The following is a 27790-nucleotide window of genomic DNA, read 5'->3' as shown; positions in this document are numbered from 1 at the left end:
ATGTCAGATGCTTCAGACTGTGAACAACCTCCAGGTATTTTTTCTTTTTAAACCTAAATGACTTATGCCATTTTAATGAAAATACAATTTTGGTGGTTTTTATTTGATATAATGCTAGTTATAATTATTCTAGGAGCATTATATTTTTAACATTTCCCAGATTACCTGAAAGATTGCTTTTAAACATATTTTAAAAAATAATTATCTTATTTCTTGACTCGGTCCAAAGTGTAAGCAACCAGCTTAAATACTTTTAGGAAAGCTGGGCTGTTGAGTGGAAATGTGGTTTGAGTATCTTTGATTTTATTTCTATAATATTTGTATTTCTAGGGATCTTTGGAAATAGTAATTGTTCTCAAATTCTAATCTCATTTGTTTTACAAAGTTGTAAAGTTATGATATATTTTCTGTGTTAAAAGAAAATACAGAGCAGACAGAGACCATCCCTATTGTGGACTTGGAACCATCTCTTGCCCTTCCTCCTCCTCCTCCTGAGGATGAATGGGGCCCAATTCCTGAGCACACCAACGTGAACGGTAAAGTAGACACACTAGAGTTTATTCATTTATGGTCTCTTTTTGTTATCTTTAGGTACACCTTCCATTTTATGTTTCTCTAATTGTTACTATCTAGAAATTTTAAAATTTAGAAAAAATATAGAGATGAGAATGTTTAGAACGTGTATTTAGGAGTAAAACAAATGCGTATTTTCTGACAGCGGTTTGACGTTTTCATATATGAAGGAGCATAGTTAAACATGGAAGAAGCCATGGTCCACATTTAGAATTGTTTTCTTACATAAAACAGAGAACTTGATCAAGGTTTAAAACTCAGAAAATGTGTAAAAAAGACAAAGATAAAACCCTATTACATGATACCTCTTTTTGATCATAATTAACCAACATAATTTAATAGAGGAGGGTTTCTCAACCTCAGGTTTAAGGACATTTTGGGCTAGATGACTCTTGGTTAGTGATTGTAGAATGTTTAGCATCTTTTTGACATCTATGCCCTAGATGTCAGTACTACCTGACCCTCAATAATCACATCAAGAGTGTCTCCAAATATTTAATATTGTCCTCTGGGGATTAAACTTTCCTCTGGTTGATAACCACCAGGTTATATTATACAGAAAGTTAAATAAATGATTTGGATATTAGTTATAAAAATAACTATTCTCTAATATGGCAGCTTTTCATTTTGTTTCAAAAGTACAATTCTTTATTTTTGAAGTACAAAAAAAAAATACTTTTTTTTTACACTAGAGTTTATACATTTGTTTTGGAGGGAAATAAACTTACCAACAAAAAACTATTAACAATGATCTCTGAAAGTTTAATTTCTAGAATGTGGGGATGAAGCATATACTTTTGTGAAATTGAATAAATTATAGATATTGTTTCATCTAAAACCAACTATTGTCCCTTTAAAACAGTCACTAAGATTTACTGTAATTCTTTATGAATGGGGCTTCCCAGGTGGTGCTAGTGGTAAAGAACCTGCTTGCCAATGCAGGAGATGTAAGAGATTCAGGGACCCTGGGTCAGGAAGACTCCTTGGAGGAGGGATGATAACCCACTCCAGTATCTTCCCTGGAGAATCTCATGGACAGAGGAGCCTGATGGGCTACAGTCCATAGGGTCTCAAAGAGTCCAACACGACTGAAGTGACTTAGCATGCACACATCAAGGGAATCTACTACAAGTCATCAAGTGAAAAAAAAAGAGTTCTATCTTAATAATAGCACAGATTTAATATTGATAAGCATTTCTGTATCTGATTGTATGAATGAGGGTAATGTAGTCTGAACTAAAAGTTTGTACCTAATATTTAAGGTTAATTTTAATAATACCTGTATGTAAATTTTTTACCTGCACTGTAAGTCCCCAAAGATATGCCTAGGTTTAATGATTCACTAGGAGAACTCACAGGACCCTATAGAGTTGTACTTGTAGCTGAGATTTATGACAATGGAAGGATAACAAACATAATCAGCAAAGGGAAAAGGTGCATGAAGTGAAGTGTGGGGGAGACCAGGCTCAACCTTCCTAGAGTCCTCTCCCAGTAGAGTCACACAGGTCACAGGAATTCCCCCAGCAATACATCATGACAATGTGTCAAATGTTGACAACCAGGGAAACTCATTAGAGAATCAATGTTCAGAGTATTTATTAGGGGGTTAATCCCATAGGTAGCATCTGGTTGGCATGTAACAAAATTCCAGACTTCCCAAAGGGAAGCAAAAGCTACATTGTTTGTACAAACAGAGAAGACAAGGTGAGCCATTACTATCAATTAGTGGTTGTGGAAACTCTACTGAAATGTAGGTTTCCAGATCCCAGCCATGGCCAACCTTGTAAGCGGGCCTTTCAGGATAGAAATCAGGTCTGCTACATTAATTATTTTCTGTAAATCCTCTAAAATACTTTTTCCTCTCTTATTCAGCCTAATAGTTTATAGTAATTCACACTTTGGGTATTATTTTTCATAAAATATATAGCACTTAAACAATAATATTAAAATAATGATATTAATCTTTCAAATAACAGGAGCTTACTTTATCTCTGATTTTTCACTCACTCTGTTTCTTAGCTTCTCGTTTTTCCTTCTCTCTCTATGGAATAATTCCTGTGATCCTGGGAATCTTCAGCCTGCTGCTTTTGATGCTGTGTGGATTCTTTGGTTACCAGTGTAAGTCCAATTAATTGGAGAAAAAGAAATAATAGACTCTTTGTCCGATTATCATGTTTCTTTAAATCATTTCCAGATAATAGTTTTTGGTAAATGTTTTATTGCCATACTGAATGAAGAACAGGAAAAAAATGATATAAAAATATTACATTTTTTATTTTATGAATGAATTTAACCTTGTGAGTTCTCAATAATCATTTTTTCCCAAGGAGATTATATGATTGAAATTACTGCAGAAGATATTAATAGTAGTGATTATACTACTATAATCACAGAATCATTATTTTGAAGATTATTTTGAAGATTACAACCTACTAAGATATCAAGCTCAGTGAATATGTAACGTCTTTACTCTGAAAATAAAAAGTAACTTCTTTTACAATTTCTTCATACTGCCCATTTCTCCAGCATCATAAATTAGATGAACAGAATATTTTAATTAGTATTAAAATTGTTCACAACTAGTTATTTAAGTATAGTGTTTTCACATTGATAACGTTAGTTTGAAATTCAGAACTTTAAGATTTGATTAGAAAGTGAAATTCTACACATTGCATCAAGTCATGATGCCAAAAGATTTATTTGAGACTTGGCTTTGTCAAGTCTCATTGTCATCTGTTTTAATTCAGCTGAAGCATTGTTCTGTTAATATAAGCATACGTTCAATCTTACAAGGAATTAGGATGATATTTTAGATTTAGGTATAGACCTTAAAAGTAACAGTGGATAAATGAAAACATATTTAGCTAAATATCTTATTATAGTTGTTAAAACATTTGTTGGGAACTTTATTAAGGATATGCTACAAAAATTAAGCTTCAAAAAAAAAATTAAGCTTCACAGTCTCTCTACCATTTCATAACTGAGCATGTGTTTTATATTTATCTGGAATTCTTGTTCTAGACTTTCAAAGTGTTCAGGAATCAGAGAGCAAGATGAAGAGCTTTAACCAATGGAATGAGTCTTTCCAAAACAAAGAGAAAAAATTTATTCAGGTTCAAAAACTTCTTGACCAAAATAAAGGTAATTTTAGAACTAGAACAAATTATCTTTACAGAATGCTAGATTGTTTTTCTTGTTGCAGCCATAAAATGATTGGTTATATAATAAAAAAGGAGTTTATACAGCAGCATAGTGGTGTTGATGGCTTCTTGTTTTTTTTTTTAATTCATTGATCTGAAACTGCAGGAGTCTCATATTTACCAAATGTATCCTCTTGTATTAGTTAACTAACTTGTTCACTCAGTTAAGCATGCACATTTATTCAATGCACACCAGGTGCCAGCCACTTGGCTGGTGATCAATGATAAATACAATATGAACCCTGCCCTTGGGAAGCTTAGAGAAAACATATAAACCAAACATAAACAAAAGTTTCAAAGTGTGCAGGAGAAGTATGTGCAAAATGTTCAGGGAGCATGAAAATGGAAGAATACAAATATCTGGAAATCAATGGCATTGTCATAGTTTGTAAGTGCCTCCTAAGGAGGGGGTGTTTATAATAATTATCATAAGGCTTCTTTTATGCTAATTAAATTTTAATACAAAAATAGTGTAGATAAGTATTTTACAAAGGCCTTGCATTAAAATGTTAGTTTTTTCCTTTGAGATATTGAACCTATATTGAATAATTAAATGAACAACCTGAGAATCCCTTAGTGATTCATCATGCTAAAAACCTGGTTTCTTTTTTTTTTTATTGAAATGTAATTAACACATAACTTTGTGTAATTTTGAGCTGTACAATGTGTGGTTTTGAAACATTTGTATATCGCAATATGGTTACTATAATAGCATTAGCTTATGCCTTTATTATGACACAAGTTGTCATTTCATTTTTTGTGTTGACAATAACTGAGATCTATTCCTTTAGCAATTTTGAGCTTATAATACAGTACTGCTGACTATAATCACTAAATTTTGCATTTTAAAATGCTAATTTCTAAGCACCTGATTATTTCAGGCAGAGATGAAGCTAATTAAGTAGGGAAGGGAACTGGACTAAAACTATTTGTACACTGTGCCTGTTGACCATTGTTATTATTATGACTCTTCAAATAGTACAAAATCGGATGAAATGTGTGGTCATCTCTAATGTTAAGTCTCGTTGTCTTATATAGAAATCCTAGAGAAGCTCCAAAACCAGAATAAGAATATGACTGAGGCTCTACAAGAACTAAAGGCAAAAGGAGGTAATTTGGAAGTGAGACAATTCTGAGTTGACAATAATTTTTAATAATGACCTCATTCTTTTAAGCAGGGGAGTGTGAGGACATAAGGCCTTGTTTGGGAAGTTCTGTGGGCTCTGAGTTATATTTTCTTTCCTAGGAGACGGGTGTGGATCTCCTCTGAGTCACTGGGTACAACACAGAGACCACTGCTACTACCAGACCATGAAAACAGTTTCTTGGTCAGAGTGTTCAGATCTTTGTGTCTTTTGGAATGCTACATTTTTAAACACAGAAAGGAGTAGATTGATGGTGAGATTCTATTTCATTCTTTACTTCTGGGATATAAATGTGTAGTAGCCACCAGTGGAAGGAAGAGCTCACGGGCAGCTCTGAAATCAGGGTAAGGGGAGCTCTCCTGTTTCATTTCCATTCATCTTTCCGTTGAGTGCTCCACCTTTCTTTCCTAACATACATGCACACATTCATTGCGGAAACATTGCATTTGCTGTTCCCTCTTCCCTTGTGGCTCAGAGGGTAAAGAATCTGCCTGCAGTGTAAGAGACCTAGGTTCTATCCCTGGGTTGGGAAGATCCCCTGGAGAAGGGAATTGCAACCTACTCCAGTATTCTTGCTTGGAGAATTCCATGGACAGAGGAGCCTTGTGGGCTATACATAGTCCTTGGGGTTGCAAAGAGTTCCACACGACTGAGCAACTAACACTTTCACTTCACTGCGTGTAATAGTCTTCTCTCTGATACAACCATGGTGAACTACTTCATCTCCTTCAGCTGTTTATACACTTGTCAGCCTCTTAATGAGACCTGCCCTGACACCTACTTAAAATTGCAACCTGTGTATCAGAGCCCACCCCACCCCTCAGCCTCTCCTCTTCACTTGTAGGCATTCTTACCCTGCTTTAATTTTTATAGCACTTGTCACCTTCTTATATATCATATTATTTATATGTATGTTGTTGACTTCTGTCTGGCCCACAACCCTCCAAAGCAGGGATTTTTCACATTTTTGTTCCATGATATATCTCAAGCTCTAAAAACAGGCACAGAGTTGAACAAATGGTCAAATAATAAAGTGATTCATATATTGGTGTGGTGTCCTCTTAAATGGAAATTTTTCTGTTATATCATCACTTACTATTTGGCTCAGAAAAAAATAATATTAACCTGGTAAAAGTATTAAAACACAAGCTAAAAATTGTGAAGTAACTATATCAAAAAGAGACAGGAGGTGAGAAAATAGAGCATGAGACTAAAAATTCTGCCTTTGTAAAATAGGAAGTCATAGGACAAACAGGAGAAGATAATTGCCTCTGGAGAAAGGCATTTAGTGAGGGAGGGATGACTATACACACACACACACACACACACACACACACACACATATATATATATATATATATTTAGCATCACTTGACTTCTAAAACCAAGTGCATGTATTTGTGTAATAAATTTTTAATGCCATTCTCCCAAATCTTCCCACCCTCTCCCTCTCCCACAGAGTCCATAAGACTGTTCTATACATCAGTGTCTCTTTTGCTGTCTCGTATACAGGGTTATCGTTACCGTCTTTCTAAATTCCATATATATGCGTTAGTATACTGTATTTATGTTTTTCCTTCTGGCTTACTTCACTCTGTATAATAGTCTCCAGTTTCATCCACCTTATTAGAACTGATTCAAATGTTTTCTTTTTAATGGCTGAGTAATACTCCATTGTGTATATGTACCACTGCTTTCTTATCCATTCATCTGCTGATGGACATCTAGGTTGTTTCCATGTCCTGGCTATTATAAACAGTGCTGCGATGAACATTGGGGTACACGTGTCTCTTTCCCTTCTGGTTTCCTCAGTGTGTATGCCCAGCAGTGGGATTGCTGGATCATAAGGCAGTTCTATTTCCAGTTTTTTAAGGAATCTCCACACTGTTCTCCATAGTGGCTGTACTAGTTTGCATTCCCACCAACAGTGTAAGAGGGTTCCCTTTTCTCCACACCCTCTCCAGCATTTATTATTTGTAGACTTTTGGATTGCAGCCATTCTGACTGGTGTGAAATGGTACCTCATAGTGGTTTTGATTTGCATTTCTCTGATAATGAGTGATGTTGAGCATCTTTTCAAGTGTTTGTTAGCCATCTGTATGTCTTCTTTGGAGAAATGTCTATTTAGATCTTTGGCCCATTTTTTGATTGGGTCATTTATTTTTCTGGAGTTCAGCTGTAGGAGTTGCTTGTATATTTTTGAGATTAGTTGTTTGTCAGTTGCTTCATTTGCTATTATTTTCCCCCATTATGAAGGCTGTCTTTTCACCTTGCTAATAGTTTCCTTTGATGTGCAGAAGCTTTTAAGGTTCAGGATGGGGAGCATGTGTATACCTGAAATTTAAAAATGTTAAAAATTATTAAAAAAATAATAAATATGAAAAAAAAAAATTTTTAATATCTGTAAGTTTAAAAAAGTATATGAATTAAAAAACAGTTAACACTGTGCCCTTTCTTTTTGCAACTTAAATATTTCTAAAATACACTGGGAAAATAATACCCTTTTCATTACTGGGACTAAGCTAAAAAACAAACAAAAAAAATGATTAGCTTTGTTTATTTTATTTTTGGGGTTGAAGAAGAACTCAAATATTTTTTCAATGTTTCACTTATCAGTGGGCATATATATACTGCATTATTTTTATGATTCTTTAGACACCAGTTTTTTAGATTCTTTTTTTATGATTCTTTAGACACAGGACAGGGAAGCCTGGAATGCTGCAGAGTCGGACACAACTGAGTGATTGAACTGAACTGAACTGAGACACAAGTTCTGTATTTTTATGTCTAATGGACTTCTGGTGTTAATAGCTTTGTGCATTCTGTTTCCATGCAGTGTATTCTGAAGTTACTTGCAGTAAACCAAACTTGGCTTGGCCTGTCTTATAAGGAAAAGGACAATGAATGGAAGTGGGAGGATGGTTCTCTTCCTTCTGGCCTGTAAGTTTCTACTAAATAATCCAATGCCTTACTCCTTTTCCAATGTCTAGCCTAAAGAGTTTTGAGGAAATAGAGATTATTAGGGACAAAATTTAGTCCTCTTTACTTCTCGCTTTTGTTATTTCATATTATATTGTCAGCAACTTTATAAATAATTAAGTCATTTAGATATTTTAAAATTAGTGTAAGTATATCCTTATTATTAGATGACCTGAATGATTACAATTTCAGGTAAGAAATATGATTATGGGAAAGAATATCATAAGTATGAATCTGAGTACCTCTCTGGTATTTTTATTGGGAACAAGCATAGAACTGTCATTTCTCATACAAATAATTTAGGTCTATTTTTTGGTTTTAAAGGCATATTTTTCAGTTGTTATTCAGAAACACTGCATTAGACAACTATGTCAGGAAAAAATATTTCAAGCTCTTTCATCACCATGTGCCAATCTTAGAGAATAAGATTGATAATCTTGATAGCCAATTATTTTTACTTTGTTCCATTAGGTTATATTATTCTGATGTTTAGTAAGGCTGTTTTTCTTCTAACTTTTAATGTCAATTCTTTTGACAGTTTTATCCTATTTATCTTTTTATTTCTTTTAAGATTTCTTGTATATAGTTTGTAACTTCTCTTGCAGGCACAGCTTTCCAGTTTTTTCCTTTAATAATTTGCTCTTTAAGTTTATTTGCTTCTATCACATAAACAGATGATTAACATTTAAATAAAATTAGATTTTTTTTAACTCATTTGAAATGTATCTTAACACATAAAGGTGTGAAGGAGAAAGCTGAGGCATGTACATGAGTATTCAAATGTAGATGTAATTATATCTGTCTCTCTATGTATATTTCAATTAGGCAATCACTTTTCAGAGCACTGCTTAAACGACTCATTTTTTATCACTGGTTTTAATATCATTCATCATATACTAGAATTTAATATTTAAATAATTTTAGTCATCATATATGTCCCTTAAATATTTCATAGTTTTTACGAATATTTTGTGTGTAAACATATATGAATATTTTCCTGAAATTGCTGTACTAATGCATCAAATTTTTAATCTATTTTGACTTTTATGGTCGATCATTTTAATTATAGGAATTTTATGAGTTGAAAGGTTTCCTCTACTTCAAACCTTGTACAATGTTTGGAACATAGAACATTCAATAGATATGTTGAATTAATAAATGAAATAATGTATGAACTATTTTGGCAATTTAATTTTCCCAACACAGTTCAGAATTTCTTTCTAGTTCCTTTGGTATTTAAAAAAAATGTACTATGCCTTTAGCAATTCAGTAAATAAGCTTTGTCTTTTTTTTCAGATAGTATTAAACAACCAGTTTTGCTCTAGAGTGGATGAAAAGTCATTTTATTGACATTGAACTAAAATATTCCTTATATTCTAGATCTTTAGTAAAGGATTAAATTCAACCAGAATGTTTGGTAGCATCTGCCTACTAGCATTTCTACCAATGGTGATTTTATAAATTGAAGTAAGATGAATGTATCAGAACAGAGGCAACTGTCCCAGCATAGTACATATACACTTGATCTTTGAACAATGTAGAGCAGGGGTGGGGGTTAGGGGCACCAACTCCTCCATGTAGAAGAAAATCTGCTTGGAAGTTTTAATTGGCCCTTTAAAACTACATGTTAAACTAGCCATGGATCCTGTAATACTGTAGGATTTACTATTGAAAAAAATCTTCATATAGTTAGAACTGAGTAGTTGAAATCCACGTTGTTCAAGGATCCGTACACACATACATTCACATGGTCTCTCACACACACAAATATATGTATATGTGTGTATATGTATACACACACAAAATTTAGAATATATATATATATAGGAGAAGGAAACTGCAACCCACTCCAGTATTCTTGCCTAGAGAATCCTGTGGACAGAGGAGCCTGGTGGGCTGCCATCTATGGGGTCACACAGAGTCGGACACGACTGAAGTGACAACGTGCATGCATGCATATATATATATATATATATATTCTAAATTTTGTTAGTAATTCTGGCTAGCTTTTATATCTAACATATTTACAAGTAAAGTATTCCCATTCCAGCTGCAACTGTACATGCGTGTGTTTTCTTTTTAAAATTAATTTATTTTAATTGGAGGCTAATTACTTTACAATATTGTAGTTGTGCTGATCTATACTTAAACTTAATTCTGTATCCCAGATCATATGTCCTGTCTTTCCTGCTATTGTCATAATTTTCCCAACTGGACCAGTCTCTTCTTCTTTATGCAGGTGTACCTTTTCCCACATATAAAATATTGGGTTGGCCAAAAGTTTGTTCTGATTTTTCCATAAACTGTTACAGAAAAAAAAATGAACAAACATTTTGGACAATAAAGTAAAAGTGAAAGTCTCTCAGTCCTGTCCGACTCTTTGAGACCCCATGGACTGTCCATGGAATTCTCCTGGCAACAATACTGGAGTGGGTAGGCTTTCCCTTCTTCAAGGGATCTTCCCGAGCCAGGAATCGAACCTGGGTCTCCTGCATTGCAGGCGGATTCTTTACCAACTGAGCTATCAGGGAAGCCAGTACTTAGAAATAATTAACACATTTTGTGAAACTTACTTATCATATGCCTATCTCTTTGTGTATATGGCATCGTGTGAGTTCTTTGAAAAGAGGGAGAGTGAGTGCCTTTACTCCCACGAATTCCCTACAGTGCCAGGTATAATAAATTTCACACATCATGTTCTAAAGTAATGTTACTTTATTTGAACACAGCAAGTGGCGTCTACCGAAGCCAAGTATGGATTTCCAGGGGAAGTGTGTGTATGCAGGCGTGCACACTGTTGGCATAGATAACTGCACCATGTCTTCCTCGTGCCTGTGTGAGAAGCCTGTCTGTGCTTAAAACTCAGAAGAAGAAGGTTAAAAGAAAACTGATGAGGTTTGCACATCTCAGTAACATTCCAGATTCACAATCTGACTGTCTTTATTCTACTGTCACTTTATGTTATTCATAACTTTTTTTGTTTTTGGCAGAAACTGATAAATGACTTCATGAAAGAAGAATCCAGAGTCTAGAGTTAAAGCAAAAATATCAGAGTGTCACACAAAGCATAGACACTCAGAACCTTTTGATTTTTTGAGAATTATACAAATGAATTAATAAACATATTTGTCATAAATACTTAGTCTCTAGGAGTCTTTTTATATTTAAAAATCTACTTATTTATTTTCAATTGTGACCTATGAAAATAATCCTGTAAAACAAATATAGTGGGGAATATAAGTGATAAACGGTTTACAACATAGCATACAAAAATGTAAAAAATACAAAGAAATATGAATAATAATAATAAAAGGCAGAAAACTTTTTAAATTAATTAAAACAAATTGCTAAAGTTATCTGTTTCTCAAAACTGCTTGCAAAAGTCTTCCTAGCAGATTTTCAATATATCAGTTTCATTTAACATCTTTAATTTCTTGTTTCTCATCTTAGTGGAAAAGTTAAACTTCCTGCCGAAGGCTATTTTTAAATAGAAGCTGGGTCGGTTCTCCCCTAAATCCCACAGTTTCAAGTTGTTACGTCATTAATTCCTCCGTTGCCTACATGCAACCACTTCCACTTAAAGAGCATTACTTTCAATCCATAAATACACCCATACATCTCTATCTATTTGTTATATTCATGTCTTCTAATCACTCCTTTTATAGGTTTCTTTTCACAGTAACTGTACTTGAGCAAAACTTCTACACTGATTATGTACTTTCTCACTTCTCAATCATCTTAGAATGTCATTATTCATCTTCTCTTTTCTCCTCTTTATTGGTACTGCTTTTGTTTGACACTAATTATCTGTTATTCACTCATTCACCCACTTTGAATCTTTTTATCTGTCTCTTTTAAGCAGTAAGTTTAATTCATAAATTCAATTTATTTCAAAATGTTATTTCTGAGATAAAATATTTTATTTCATGCTATTTGATCTATTAATAGAATTTTACTGAGTACTTATTTCATTCTTCTTGACACATTATCAGCAGCAGCAGCATTGTCATCTTTGGACACAATATTATTTTACTTTTAACAGCTTTTGTTCTTTCTTAGTTTTCTTCTTACTACTCTGGTCCCGTGCACTTAGTTTTCTTTATGGATTTTTCAATTGCTTCCTAATGTTGAAGCTTGAAGTTTATATCAAGGAATATTCATTTCATTTAAGATAACATATGATTTATTGTCATAGGTAACAGTAGAGAGACTTTTGCTGTAAGAGATAATAGACCAGAAAAGAAAGTGAGGTCACTCAGTCGTGTCTGACTCTTCACGATCCCATGGGCTGTAGGCTACTAGCTCCTCCATCCATGGGATTTTCCAGGCAAGGGTACTGGAGTGGGTTGCCATTTCCTTCTCCAGGAGATCTTCCCAACCCAGGGATTGAACCCAGGTCTCCCACATTGCAGGCAGACGCTTTACCATCTGAGCCACCTGGACTCAAATACTTCTACTGCACTATCAGTATACCTAAGATTCTGCCGGTTATTCTATGAGTCTCAGTTTCCTAATTTACAAGATGGGGATAATAGCTGAAGCTCATAGTTGTTTGAGGATTAGGCAGGATCATCTGTTTGAGGCATTTAGGAGAAAGACAAGAGTGTGTCCAGTAGATGTTAGCTACTATTTAAGATGAGAAGGAAAATTTGAAGTTTCTTATAAACTGTGAAACATTGTATGACTTAAAGGTATTTTTATTATAAATAATGATGGCAAATGTAGAAATTATGATGGTTGAATGCACACTCTTCATAAATATCACATTAACTTTTTAACCTTTTTTAATCTACCTCCCTTTTTTCTATCTTGCACTCCTTCCTCTCCCCTTATTTCTTCATTCAATTACCTACACTCTTTTCTTTGTTTACTATCTTCCTTTCCTTTTACTTGTTATATTTCAGGTAGAGTTTATTAATTACAAGTGACAGAAACAGAATTTAACCTAGTGTGGGCAAAAAGGGAGAACTTTTGGAAATATATTTGCTTAGCCCCTAACATTGAAAGAAAGTTTGAATAAACAAACCATAAGAAAGGAGATGGAGTAGCTTAGCCACAGGGGAAACTGGAGCTGGAACTTAAACTCTACCAGGGTGATCCATTCCTTTTCTCTGCCTGTCTCAGGGTGGGGTTTTAAAAAATTTTTTTCATGAATATAGGTTTCTTCCATATAATAGAAAACATGGACAATATTTATTCTCAGGCCCCCTATTTTATGGCTTCTATTATGAGTATTATGAGAGAGATTCTTCTCATTTAATTTCAGTAGAAAAAAAATAGTAAATAATGGCACATTAAGGAAAAGCTAAGCCCAGAAAACACATCACCTTGGCCATAGCTCTATGTGTTGGAGAGTGGGAGGTTCTCAGAAGAAGAGGTGTATGCTGGCTGATAGTTGCAAGAAAGCTCCTATAAATATGCACTAATTTTGCCTGTACAAACAAAAATTACCCCAAATTAAATATATTCCTTGACAGTCTAGAGATTTTAAGATAAAGTAATAATACTGACTCATTGGAAAAGACTCTGATGCTGGGAGGGATTGGGGGCAGGCGGAGAAGGGGATGACAGAGGATGAGATGGCTGGATGGCATCACTGACTCGATGGACGTGAGTCTGAGTGAACTCCGGGAGTTGGTGATGGACAGGGAGGCCTGGCGTGCTGCGATTCATGGGGTTGCAAAGAGTCAGACACAACTGAGCGACTGAACTGAACTGAATAATACTGAGCATATATTTAAAATTTACTATGTGTCAAGTGCTAAGTATTTACATGCATTAGTCAAGATAACCCTATGAAGTAGATTGCAATATTTTATAGAAAAGAGAAGTGGTTAACTTTCCAAGGTTGTAGAACAAGTTAGTAACAGACCTAGAATTTGATGCAGATATGTTTTTTCTAATTTATTTTTTAATTTTATTATTGGAGTATAACTGCTTTACAGTGTTGTGTTTCTGCTATACAGGAAAGTGAATCAGCTATAGGTATAAATATACACACATTAAAGATTGAAGGCAGGAGGAGAAGGGGACGACAGAATATGAGACAGTTGGACGGCATCACTGACTCTATGGACGTGATTTTGAGTAAGCTCTGGGAATTGGTGATGGACAGGGAGGTCTGGTGTACTGCAGTCCACGGGGTTTCAAAGAGTCAGACACGACTGAGTGACTAAAATGACACACTTTGCCCCTAATCCCACCTCTCTAGGTCACCACAGAGCACCGAGCTGAGCTCCCAAATGCACACATCTTAATGCCACAACTCATGCCCTGAAACACATAGCTACATATATCTTCTCATATACCGATTCAAAGAAGCATTGGCAGAAGCATAGTATACTGATTAATGGCAGGTGACATTATGCTGGTAACCTTAGAAAATCATAAATAATGGTTCTGTGTTCAATAAAAATAGTGGGGAACTCAAAAGACTATATGGCCTTTGCAGTTTTGCGGTAGAATAGCAGTGTTAGAATAAGAATAAGTTCTCTGGAAAGTACACATAAGGGGTGCCACTCAAATTTAAGAATAAAGCAGGAGAGGAATCCTAGTGGATTTTATATCTAGAAAAATATATCGATAAATTCCCCAAATCTCAATTTTTTTTTAGTATGTCAGGCTTCCAAGGAAATTGTATCTGAGACAGAGATTATTGTGTCAAAGGGGCTCTTAATGGAAGAGAAAGAAAATAGTATTGAACAGAAAAAGATGTGATAAACCTATAACTGAGATGGGGTTCAGTTCAGTTCAGTTCGGTGGCTCAATTGTGTCTGATTCTTTGAGACCCCATGGACTGCAGCACATCAGGCCTCCCTGTCCAGGAAGGGTTAATTTGTTGCTCACTCAACATCCCTTTTAGTCAGTGGACTTCTAAACCAATATGGTCACAGAAATGTCTTTATTTTTCTATGGTGTAGGTAGCTCAAGATTTAAATAGTTTTAAGGTTTGGTGTTGGTTAACACAAGCCATAAGACCAGTTCAAGCAGAAGGGAAATAAACTACATGCTTTGATGAAGGTAACCATAGATACATAGCAGAGAACATGAGAAAAGGAGAGATTTTTGTGGCTAACTTTGGAAACACAATGTGGGAAAGATGTAAACACAACTCACATATTTTCCACATTCAAAATCTGTTCATCTTGAAGTCTAGGATTTCCTCATTTCAATAAAGTCAAGTTGTAAATAAGGATCATTGAGTTATGTTCACTGGGATCAGATTCACGGCAGGTCCTTTCAGTCCAGTGATCTGTATATTAAAAGCAAGTTTTCTGTTCCCCAAAACTCAAGAAAAAAAGTAGTGAAAAATTGTCTTCCACAAAACTCGTCCCTGGTGCCAAAAAGGTTGGGGCCTGCTGCTTTATTTTCTAGAATGGGTACTGTATACCAATAAAGTTCAGAGCATTCTTTACATGTAACAAACAGTTCAGTTCAGTTCAGTCGCTCAGTCGTGTCCGACTCTGCGACCCCATGAAGCGCAGCACGCCAGGCCTCCTGTCCATCACCAATTCCCGGAGTTCACTCAAACTCATGTCCATCAAGTTGGTGATGCCATCCAGCCATTTCATCCTCCATCATCCCCTTCTCCTCCTGCTCCCAATCCCTCCCAGCATCTGAGTCTTTTCCAATGAGTCAACTCCTTGCATCAGGTGGCCAAAGTACTGGAGTTTCAGCTTCAGTGTCATTCCCTCCAAAGAAATCCCAGGGCTGATCTCGTTCAGAATGGACTGGTTGGATCTCCTTTCAGTCCAAGGGACTCTCAAGAATCTTCTCCAACACCACAGTTCAAAAGCATCAATTCTTCAGCGCTCAGCCTTCTTCACAGTCCAACTTTCACATCCATACATGACCACAGGAAAAACCACAGCCTTGATTAGATGGAACTTTGTTGGCAAAGTAATGTCTCTGCTTTTCTATATGCTATCTAGGTTGGACATAACTTCCCTTCCAAGGAGTAAGTGTCTTTTAATTTCATGGCTGCAATCACCATCTGCAGTGATTTTGGAGCCCCCCAAAATAAAGTCTGACACTGTTTCCACTGTTTCCCCATCTATTTCCCATGAAGTAATGGGGCCAGATGCCATGATCTTTGTTTTATGAATGTTGAGGTTTAAGCCAACTTTTTCACTCTCGACTTTCACTTTCATCAAGAGGCTTTTTAGTTCCTCTTCACTTTCTGCCATAAGGGTGGTGTCATCTGCATATCTCAGGTTACTGATATTTCTCCCAGCAATCTTGATTCCAACTTGTGCTTCTTCCAGCCCAGCATTTCTCATGATGTTCTCTGCATATAAGTTAAATAAGCAGGGTGACAATATACAGCCTTGATGTACTCCTTTACCTATTTGGAACCAGTCTGTTGTTCCATGTCCAATTCTAACTGTTGCTTCCTGACCTGCATATAGGTTTCTCAAGAGGCCGGTGAGGTGGTCTGGTATTCCCATCTCTTTCAGAATTTTCCACAGTTTATTGTGATCCACACAGTCAAAGGCTTTGGCATAGTCAATAAAGCAGAAATAGATGTTTTTCTGGAACTCTCTTGCTTTTTTGATGACCCAGCGGATATTGGCCATTTGATCTCTGGTTCCTCTGCCTTTTCTAAAACCAGCTTGAACATCAGGAAGTTCACAGTTCATATATTGCTAAAGCCTGGCTTCGAGAATTTTGAGCATTACTTTACTAGCATGTGAGATGAGTGCAATTGTGCGGTAGTTTGAACATTCTTTGGCATTGCCTTTCTTTGGGATTGGAATGAAAACTGACCTTTTCCAGTCCTGTGGCCACTGCTGAGTTTTCCAAATTTCCTGGCATATTGAGTGCAGCACTTTCACAGCATCATCTTTCAGGATTTGAAATAGCTCAACTGGAATTCCATCAACTCCACTAGCTTTGTTAATAGTGATGCTTTCTAAGGCCCACTTGACTTCACATTCCAGGATGTCTGGCTCTAGGTCAGTGATCACACCATTGTGATTATCTTGGTCACGAAGATCTTTTTTGGACAGTTCTTCTGTGTATTCCTGCCACCTCTTCTTAATATCTTCTGCTTCTGTTAGGTCCATGCCATTTCTGTCCTTTATTGAGTCCATCTTTGCATGAAATGTTCCCATGGTATCTCTAATTTTCTTGAAGAGATCTCTAGTCTTTCCCATTCTGTTGTTTTCCTCTATTTCTTTACATTGATCACTGAGGAAGACTTTCTTATCTCTTCTTGCTATTCTTTGGAACTCTGCATTCAGATTCTTATAATTTTCCTTTTCTCCTTTTCTTTTCATTTCTCTTCTTTTCACAGCTATTTGTAAGGCCTCCTCAGACAGCCATTTTGCTTTTTTGCATTTCTTTTCCATGGGGATGGTCTTGATCCCTGTCTCCTGTACAGTGTCACAAACCTCATTCCATAGTTCATCAGGCACTCTATCTATCAGATCTAGGCCCTTAAATCTATTTCTCACTTCCACTGTACAATCATAAGGGAATTGATTTAGGTCATACCTGAATGGTCTAGTGGTTTTCCCTACTTTCTTCAATTTCAGTCTGAATTTGGCAATATGGAGTTCATGATCTGAGCCACAGTCAGCTCCTGGTCTTGTTTTTGTTGACTGTATAGAGCTTCTCCATCTTTGGCTGCAAAGAATATAATCAATCTGATTTCAATGTTGACCATCTGGTGATGTCCATGTGTAGAGTCTTCTCTTGTGTTGTTGGAAGAGGGTGTTTGCTATGACCAGTGCATTTTCTTGGCAAAATTCTATTAATCTTTGCCCTGCTTCATTCCATATTCCAAGGCCAAAATGCCTGTTACCCCAGGTGTTTCTTGACTTCCTACTTTTGCATTCCTACTTTTGCATCTTGAAAAGGACATCTTTTTTGGGTGTTAGTTCTAAAAGGTCTTGTAAGCCTTCATAGAACCATTCAACTTCAGCTTCTTCAGCATTACTGGTTGGGGCATAGACTTGGATTACTATGATATTGAATGGTTTGCCTTGGAAACGAACAGAGATCATTCTATCGTTTTAGAGATTGCATCCAAGTACTGCATTTCGGACTCGTTTGTTGACCATGATGGCTACTCCATTTCCTCTGAGGGATTCCTGCCTGTAGTAGTAGATATAACGGTCATCTGAGTTAAATTCACCCATTCCAGTCCATTTTAGTTCGCTGATTCCTAGAATGTCCACGTTCACTCTTGCCATCTCCTGTTTGACCACTTCCAATTAGCCTTGATTCAAGTACCTGACATTCCAGGTTCCTGTGCAATAGTGCTCTTTACAGCATCAGACCTTGCTTCTATCACCAGTCACATCCACAGCTGGGTATTCTTTTTGCTTTGGCTCCATCCCTTCATTCTTTCTGGAGTTATTTCTCCACTGATCTCCAGTAGCATATTGGGCACCTACTGACTTGGGGAGTTCCTTTTTCAGTATCCTATCATTTTGCCTTTTCATACTGTTCATGGGGTTCTCAAGGCACGAATACTGAAGTGGTTTGCCATTCCCTTCTCCAGTGGACCACATTCTGTCAGCCTTCTCCACCATGACCCGCCTGTCTTGGCTGGCCCCACAAGGCATGGCTTAGTTTCATTGAGTTAGACAAGGCTGACTAACTAGGCTTAGCAAGGGACTTTACAAATCTTGAAAAAATTTTAAATACCTTAATCCACTCAGGAATGGTTCTTTAAAGCTATTTAATTATTTAAGTAAATAGCTAGTGGAGGTGATCAAATTCCAGCTGAGCTATTTTAAATCCTAAAAGATGATGCTGTGACAGTGCTGCACTGAATATGCCAGCAAATTTGGAAAACTCAGCAGTGGCAACAGGACTGGAAAAGGTCAATTTCCATTACAATCCCAAAGAAGGGCAATGTCAAAGAATGTTTAAACTACCCCACCATTCACTCATTGCACATGCTGACAAGGTAATACTGCAAATCTTTCAAGCTAAGCTTCAACAATATGTGAACCAATAGTTTCCATATGTATAAGCTGGATTTAGAAAAGGCAGAGGAATCAGGGGTCAAATTGCCAACATCTGCTGTATCATAGAAAAAGCAAGAGAATTCCAGAAAAACATATATTTCTGCTTCACTGACTATGCTAAAGCCTTTGACTGTGTGGATTGCAACAAACTTTGGAAAATTTTTGAAGAGATGGGAATACCAGACAACCTTATCTGTCTTCTGAAAAACTTGTATGCAGATGAAGAAGCAACAGTTAGAACTGGACCTGGAACAATGGACTGGTTCCAAATTGGGAAAGGAGTATGTCAAGGCTGTATATTGTCACCCTACTTATTTCACTTTTAAGCAGAATACATCATGCAAAATGCCAGAATCAAGGAAATTCAAGTTGGAATCAAAATTGCGGGAGAAATATAAATAACCTCAGATATGCAGATGATACCACCCTTATGGTAGAAAGTGAAGAGGAACCAAAGGGCTTCTTGATGAAGGTGAAAGAGAAGAGAGAAAGCTGGTTTAAAACTCAACATTCAAAAAATGAAGATCATGCCTTCCAGTCTCATCACTTCATAGCAAGTAGATGGGGAGACAACGGAATCACTGAAAGAGTTTATTTTCTTGGGCTCCAAAATCACTGCAGATTGTGACTACAGCCATGAAATTAAAAGACAGTTGCTCCTTGGAAAAAAGTTATGACAAACCTAGACAGCATACTAAAAAGCAGAGACATCACTTTGCCTACAAAGGTCCCTATAGTCAAAGCTATGGTTTTTCCAGTAGTCATGTACGGATGTGAGAGTTGGACTGTAAAGAAGGCTGTGCTGAAGAATTTATGCTTTCCATCTCTGGTGCAGGAGAAGACTCTTAAGAGTCCCTTGGACTTCAAGGAGATCAAACCAGTCAATTCTAAAGGAAGTCAACCCTGAATATTCATTGGAAGGACTGTTGCTGCAGTTCCAATTCTTTGGCTTCCTAATGGGAAGAGCCAACTCTTTGGAAAAGACCCTGATACTGGGAAAGATTGAGAACAAAAGGTGAAGCGGGTGACAGAAGATGAAATGGTTGGATGGCATCATCAACTCCATGGACATGAGTTTGAGCAAAAACCGGGAGATTGTGAAGGCCAGGGAAGAACAGCCCCCTGGTATGCTGTGGTCCATGGGGTTGCAAAGAGTCAAACAGGACTGAGTAACTGAACATAAACACAAAATAATATGTATATAATAAGGTCTATTTGTACACACATTATAGATTTTACACCCCCCCCCCACCACCATTTCTTGTTTTTTTCTGGTTGAAAGTGATGTGTTTTAAAAATAACTTGTCAAACTGAGATAGTAGCATTGACATATACACTACCATGTATAAAATAGTTAGTTAGTGGGAAGTTGCTATAAAGCACAGGTAGCTCAGTTTGGTGCTCTGTGATGACTAAAGGGGTGGAATGGGGTTGGATGTAAGGGAGTCTCCAGAGGGTGGGAATGTATGTATACATATAGCTGATTCACTTCACTGTTTAAGAGAAACTAACACAACATTCTAAAGCAATTATACTTCAACAAAAAAGCAAAAACATAATAAGTAAAAGCAATTTGTCTTCTTGATTAACATTTCAATTACAGAATCAAAGAATTATATTTTACAGACTTGAAATTTACACACAAGGTAAGATTTATGGGAGATTCATATATAAAAAAAGCTACTCACTCTACAAATATTTTGAATATTTGTATTTAATTCTGTTTTAAATGTTAAACTCTTTGTTTTGATTCCTATTTTTGGAAAAATAGATTTATAAAAATGTCTGTAACCTTAGGTAAGTGAAGGTCTTTGAGGTACAAAATCAACTACAGATTCACTGAGAAAGAAAGAGGAAATACAAGATTATATTCCTAAATATTCTGGCTGGCAAAGTTTATAGAAATACATATTTAAATTCTAGCTAAATTCTAGAAAAATCCCCAATCTAAGGTTGTAGAGATAGGCATTTCAGTCTTGGGAGTGTGTGAAATTAGAAAGTTTGGGAAAGTTTAGAATTTTAAAAGGGTTAATAAATAATACAGTACAAAAATATAAAAGAATGGATATATGCCATTTTAAGTTTGGAATAAAATTGGAAAATGTCCTTTCTCTCATAAACGAAGAGAAAACTTTTGCATTTCTTAGAATTAGTCTGTTAGAACTGAGTAAAGTGGAAGATTTAATTAATGAAATATGTCCATTTGAGCTATATTGTTATTTCAATTGAAGATAGTCTTATTACTGGGAAATTTATTACTTAGTGATTCTTACTGAAAAAGAAAATGTTAATTATTAAAATGCATTTTGTTACAGGACTGATAGATAAATAAATATTATAAATGTTATATTAATCTAAATACTCAGATTGCACATAGTTTTTGTTGGAATTTTCTTTTTGCTATTTTCCCTCAAGAAATATTCCAAGGATTTTAGCAAGGTTAAAGTTGGGAGTATACAATTGTCCCTTAGCCTCCCTAGAAGATTGGTTTCAGGATGCCCCATGGATACCAAAATCTTTAGAATTTGCATATAATCTCAGCACATCCTCCATATACTTTAAATTATTTCTAGATTACTTATGATACCTGATTCAAAGCAAACCTTGTACAAATAGCTTAAGTACAATATAAAAACTGTGTAAATTGTTGCCAGTGTGCAGCACATTCAAGGTTTGCCTTTTGGAACTTTCTGAAATTTTGTTTTTCAATACTTTCTACCAGTGGTTGGTTGAATTTATGGATGTGGAACTCATGGATGCAGAGGGCCACTTGAATATGAAAATTAATGTGAACATTGATTTATTTAGTCACTTTAATTTATACTGATATATTTAGCAATGATTCTAAATTACAACCTAAGTTTCTGTTCTGAGGCAGACATGAGTAACAAGAAAAAACAGAGGTTTGTCTTTTATTTTTAAAAGCAGAGATTTGGAACAGAAAAGATGCTGTTAAAGTGCTGCACTCAATATGTCAGCAAATTTGGAAAACTCAGCAGTGGCCACGACTGGAAAAGGTCAGTTTTCATTCCAATCCCAAAGAAAGGAAATGCCAAAAAATACTCAAACTGCCGCATAATTGCACTCATCTCACATACTAGTAAAGTAATGCTCAAAATTCTCCAAGCCAGGCTTCAGCAATAAATGAACCATTAACTTCCAGATGTTCAAGCTGGTTTTAGGAAAGACAGAGGAACCAGAGAACAAATTGCCAACATCTGCTGGATCATCAAAAAAGCAAGAGAGTTCTAAGAAAACATCTATTTCTGCTTTGTTGGCTATGCCAAAGCCTTTGACTGTGTGGATCACAGTAAACTTTTTAAAATTCTGAAAGAGATGGGAATACCAGACCACCTGACCTGTCTCTTGAGAAACCTGTATTCAGGTCAGGGAGCAACAGTTAGAGCCAGACATGGAACAACAGGCTGGTTCCAAATAGGAAAAGGAGTATGTCAAGGCTGTATATTGTCACCCTGCTTATTTAACTTATATGCAGAGTACATCATGAGAAATGCTGGGCTGGAAGAAGCACAAGTTGGAATAAAGATTGCTGGGAGAAATATCAGTAACCTCAGATATGCTGATGATACCACCCTTATGGTAGAAAGTGAAGAAGAACTAAAGAGCCTCTTGATGAAAGTGAAAGAGGAGAGTGAAAAAGTTGGCTTAAAGCTCAACATTCAGAAAACTAAGATCATGGCATCCAGTCCCATTACTTCATGGCAAATAGATGGGGACACAGTGGAAACAGTGACAGACTTTATTTTGGGGGGCTCCAAAATCACTGAAGATGGTGATTGCAGCCATGAAATTAAAAGATGCTTACTCCTTGAAAGGAAAGTTATGAGCAACCTAGATAGCATATTAAAAAGCAGAGACATTACTTTGCCAACAAAGGTCCCTCTAGTCAAGGCTATGGTTTTTCCAGTAGTTATGTATGGATGTGAGAGTTGGACTGTGAAGAAAGCTGAGCACTGAGGAATTGATGCTTTTGAACTGTGGTGTTGGAGAAGACTCTTGAGAGTCCCTTGGACTGCAAGAAGGTTCAACCAGTCCATCCTAAAGGAGATCAGTCCTGAGCGTTCATTGGAAGGTGTGATGTTGAAGTTGAAACTCCAATACTTTGGCCACCTGATTGAAAGAGCTGACTCATTTGAAAAGACCCTGATGCTGGGAAAGATTGAGGGCAGGAGGAGAAGGGGACGACAGAGGATGAGATGGAAGGATGACATCACTGACTCAATGGACATGAGTTTGGGTAGGATCTGGGAGTTGGTGTTGGACAGGGAGGCCTGGCATGCTGCAGCTCATGGGGTCGCAGAGTCAGACACGACTGAGCAACTGAACTGAACTGAAAAGACAATTCCAATTCTGCACAGCTGTCAGTTATATATTCAAAAGGCATATCAGTCAATCTCATATTATTATATAACCCAGTAAGCTTCTATTGTCTATGAAGTGACAATAAGATTCCTTACATAAACACAAAACTCTTCCTCACTCCTGCCACCCTTTCAGTTTTATTTCCTCTCACTGCCCTCCTAATGCAATGCTTTCTGTTGCCACAAGGACTGCTTGTTCTGCCCATAACTTTGTTACCTTCTTAGTAATTCTTTAGGACTCCAATCAATTACTACCTCTAAAAATCTGTTTTTCCCGTCCACCCTACTTCAACCTGTACCAGGATTTGATTTTGTGTTTTTCTTTTCAAGCTGCACACTCGTATCACTGCCTGCTATGCAGATATCTATAATCATTTCTATACTTTTCTCAAATAGACTAAACACCTGGGCTTCAGTGGCTGTCCATCTTCACTGTGTAGCAGAGACCTAGTTACATTATACACTCAATAATTATTACTTTAATGAATGAAATTAGTGGGTATCAAGCAATATACAGAGGACAAGAAAGTTGGATGGCATCACCAATTCAATGCACATGAGTTTGAGCAAGCTCTGGGAGATGATGAAGGACAGGGAACCTGGCGTGCTACAGTCCATGGGGTCGCAAAGAGTCAGACACGACTGAATGAACAAGTACAAACAATATACATTCAATTAAGTCTGAGTATTTTTACTTCTTGTACAAAACAGCCTGAAAATGTCAGGATAGACTGTCTGTAAGTCAGGAAGAAAACTTTGGTGTAAATGATAATATGTGCACTAATACATAATACACATAAACTAAAATGTGTACCATATGTGTCACAAGCCATGGGCACCATTAAAGATTCACTGTCAGAACTTAAATAAAAGGAGAGATAAAGGTTGCTATTGAACTCAGACGAATTAGGATAGGATGGAAATTTAAATGAAGATGATTTCTGATATGTATTCAAAGTGTATATCACAAAGCCACCTTTTCAAATTTTCAAGTCCTAATTTAGGATCAAGAATTTCTTACCCATCTGATTTTATGGACATGCTTCACAAAGGATTCACTTCACTGATTAAATAATTTATAAAGCAGCATGATTGAATTTGTACTTATGGCATTAATCCAACAACTGAAGTTAAAGAAATGGGAAGACCCAGGAAATAATATCTCAGGTAGGAAAAAAATATAAGAATGGAGAAGAGAAAAACTGAAAAAAATTTATCGGAAAAGTCTCCTAAAAAGTTATCACCTGATTGTATTGAATCTAAATCAGCACCTGGTCCATGCTCTGCCTTCTGTTCTCCGATTTAGTGTTGTCTTTAAAGTTTCTTTTTTTGTTTTTCTTAGATTTGTTTTGATGCAGCCTTTTTAAAAGTCTTTGTTCAGTTGGTTACAATATTACTTCTGCTTTATGATTTTTCATTTTTTGGCCGCAAAGCAAAGCATGTGGGATCTTAGCTCGCTGACCAGGGATCAAATTTACATCCTCTTCAGTGGAAGGTGTGTGTGTGTGTGTGTGTGTGTGTGTGAAAGTCACTCAGTCTTTTCTGACTCTTTGCGATCCCATCAACTGCAGCCCACCAGGCTTCTCTGTCCATGGAATTCTCCAGGCAAGAATACTAGAGTGGGTTGCCATGTCTTCCTCCAGGGGATCTTCCCAACCCAGGGATTGAACCTAGGTCTCCTGCATTGTAGGTGGATTCTTTACCAACTGATCCACCAGGGAAGCAGTGCAAGGTGAAGTCTTACAAATTATCTTTTTTGACATTCAAATAAACTTGCTTTTTTTTTTTAATTTTATTTAATTTTTAAACCTAACATAATTGTATTAGTTTTGCCAAATATCAAAATGAATCCACCACAGGTATACATGTGTTCCCCATCCTGAACCCTCCTCCCTCCTCCCTCCCCATACCATCCCTCTGGGTCGTCCCAGTGCACCAGCCCCAAGCATCCAGTATCGTGCATCGAACCTGGACTGGCATCTCGTTTCATACATGATATTTTACATGTTTCAATGCCATTCTCCCAAATCTTCCCACCCTCTCCCTCTCCCACAGAGTCCATAAGACTGTTCTATACATCAGTGTCTCTTTTGCTGTCTCGTACACAGGGTTATTGTTACTATCTTTCTAAATTCCATATATATGCATTAGTATACTGTATTGGTGTTTTTCCTCCTGGCTTACTTCACTCTGTATAATAGGCTCCAGTTTCATCCACCTCATTAGAACTGATTCAAATGTGTTCTTTTTAATGGCTAAGTAATACTCCATTGTGTATATGTACCACAGCTTTCTTATCCATTCATCTGCTGATGGGCATCTAGGTTGCTTCCATGTCCTGGCTATTACAAACTTGCTTTTAAAGGTCTGCAATCTCTTCTACTTTCTGAACCTAAACTAAATTTCAATATTTATTATCTACTTAAAACGTTTGCATGGACTGAACTCCCCTTCTTATTTAAATTTTACTAATGCCTTTCTGTTTTGGGTTTTCTCTTAAGATCTCTGACCACTGGCTTCTACCTGACTCAGCCCCCATTGATCCACTGAGGAAGAAAAGTGGAAGAGGTAAGTGTAGCCTCTGCTACAGGAGAAAACGGTGCCATCAAGCTCCTAGTCTTAGGCTTGGGCTCCTATGGTCTCCCGCTCCCTCTGCCACCACCTCTGCCCCCTTACCCCACCTTCTCACTTCTCACTCCACCCCAGTCCAAGCTCTTGCTTTCTTTCCTCATGGCTAGGGCTCATCATTTTAGATTGCTATTTCATATCTTTTGGCTCTATTTCTGAAAACTGGAAATAAAAAATAGCAAGTATATGTTTTGTGTGCTCAGCTGTGTCCAACTGTTTGCCATCCCATGGACTGTAGCCCTCCAGGCTCCTCTGTTCATGGAATTTTCCAGGCAGGAATAGTGGAGCTGGTGGCCATTTCCTTCTCCAGGGGATCTTCCCACCTCAGGGATCTCTTTATCTCTTGCATTGGCAGGGGCATTCTTCACCACTGCCTCACTGGGGAAGCCCCACCCTCCACCACATAATTGGAAATTTATAGTTTAAAAACTGAACTCGTATTGTCTGTGGTGGGAGAAATTTTGATTAGCCATTTTATGAAGAAACTGATTATATCTTTATCAGACTTCACCACATGCTATATTTAAATTTGTATGTGTTATATAATATGGGTTTCCCAGGTGACTGAGAGGTAAAGAATTAGCCTGCAATGAATGCAGGAAACATGGGCTTGATCACTAGGTTAGGAAGATACCCTATGGGAGGAAATGGCAACCCACTGCAGTATCCTTGCCTGAAAATCCTATGGATAGGGGATCTTGGTGAGCTACAGTCGATGGGGTTGCAAAAAGAGTCGGACATGACTTAGCAACACAACAACAATAACAATGTCATATACATAGGTTATTTTTCATATTTTAATAAAATGTTACATATTTAAAATATTTTGGTTTTCCTTTTATTCGGGCAAATACATTATCTAAAAAAATTTGTCTTCAGTTTATTTTTTCTTGACCTTTCTCAGATTAAAAATATGTTTTATGTATTTTATTCCCTTATGTGTGTGCATGCTAATTCTTTCAGTCATGTCTGACTCTTTGAGACCCTATGGACTGTAGCTGCCAAGCTCTTCTGTCCATGGGATTTTGTAGGCAAGAATACTGGAGTGGGTTACTATTTCCTCCTCCAGGGGATTTTACAGACCCAGGGATCAAGCCCACATCTCTAAGGTCTTCTGCATTGACTGGCAGGTTCTTTACCATTAGTGACACCTGGGAAGCCCTTTATTCCCTTATACATATTACCTATGTTTAGCACTTCATTTGCCTGATATAGGGAGCTAAGTTTAATTTTACCAAAAGTATATCTAGTTGTTCAAGCACAATTTGTTGAGTATTCTATAATTTATTTTCTGATTCACCCGTTTAAGTAACATGTCTGGGTGTCTACTATATGTCAAGGCCTAAAATGATAAATAATAATGGACATATCCCTGTGGAAATTAGAATTGTTGGAGAAAATATATATCAGTCAAATAACTATAGAAATTATTATAAGTTTCAGTGCTGATTATTGCCTCAAAAATGTAAACTATCAAGCTATGAGAAATATTATAGAGGTAACTGACCTAGTGTCAGAGTTCCCTGAAGAGCTCTAAGGGAGTATAGATTGAAACAGGTATTTTACAATCTGAATTATTTCAGTTAATTAGGTAAAGAAAAGGACAAAGAACAACTTAGGCAAGAATATTAGGATGTGTGAAGACCCAGTGATGTTAGGAAAAATGGTTCATTTAATTAAAGCGGAATGATGTAACAAGAGCAAAAAGACAGAAGTGTATGAAGCTTTCAAAGGCAAGGCCATAGCAGAGGCAGACAATTTGAGGATAATTTCTTATTTAAAATAGGCCAAATCTTGTAACTGACATAGATATACAGAGAATAAGTAGGGGGACTCCAGATTCCTTACTCTTTCAACAAGTTGAAAAATGGTGACCTTTAGAACATCTGTGGAATGATGATATG

The 27790-nt window shown here is 36.5% G+C and overlaps 1 protein-coding gene across 1 annotated transcript; it reads left to right on the top strand.

Annotated features, from left to right (window-relative positions):
- On the top strand, positions 1 to 11003 carry LOC102285441 (killer cell lectin-like receptor 5). The gene is made up of 9 exons (XM_005898643.2): positions 1 to 34; positions 420 to 536; positions 2593 to 2691; positions 3595 to 3714; positions 4812 to 4883; positions 5020 to 5171; positions 7755 to 7858; positions 10627 to 10792; positions 10888 to 11003. The coding sequence occupies exons 1-8, from the start codon at positions 1 to 3 to the stop codon at positions 10754 to 10756; spliced, it is 828 nt and encodes a 275-aa protein (XP_005898705.1). The 3' UTR covers positions 10757 to 10792; positions 10888 to 11003.
- Positions 11004 to 27790: the final 16787 nt, after the last annotated feature.

The sequence above is a fragment of the Bos mutus genome, chromosome 5 (genome assembly GCF_027580195.1).
Source record: "Bos mutus isolate GX-2022 chromosome 5, NWIPB_WYAK_1.1, whole genome shotgun sequence".
NCBI lineage: Eukaryota > Metazoa > Chordata > Mammalia > Artiodactyla > Bovidae > Bos > Bos mutus.
This window is presented reverse-complemented; position numbering and strand designations above follow the sequence as displayed.

Coding starts and splice junctions, on each gene's coding strand:
- LOC102285441 (XM_005898643.2), top strand. CDS start 1: ATGTCAGATGCTTCAGACTGTGAACAACCTCCAG. Junction 35..419: donor AGACTGTGAACAACCTCCAG/GTATTTTTTCTT, acceptor CTGTGTTAAAAG/AAAATACAGAGCAGACAGAG. Junction 5,172..7,754: donor CAGAAAGGAGTAGATTGATG/GTGAGATTCTAT, acceptor GTTTCCATGCAG/TGTATTCTGAAGTTACTTGC.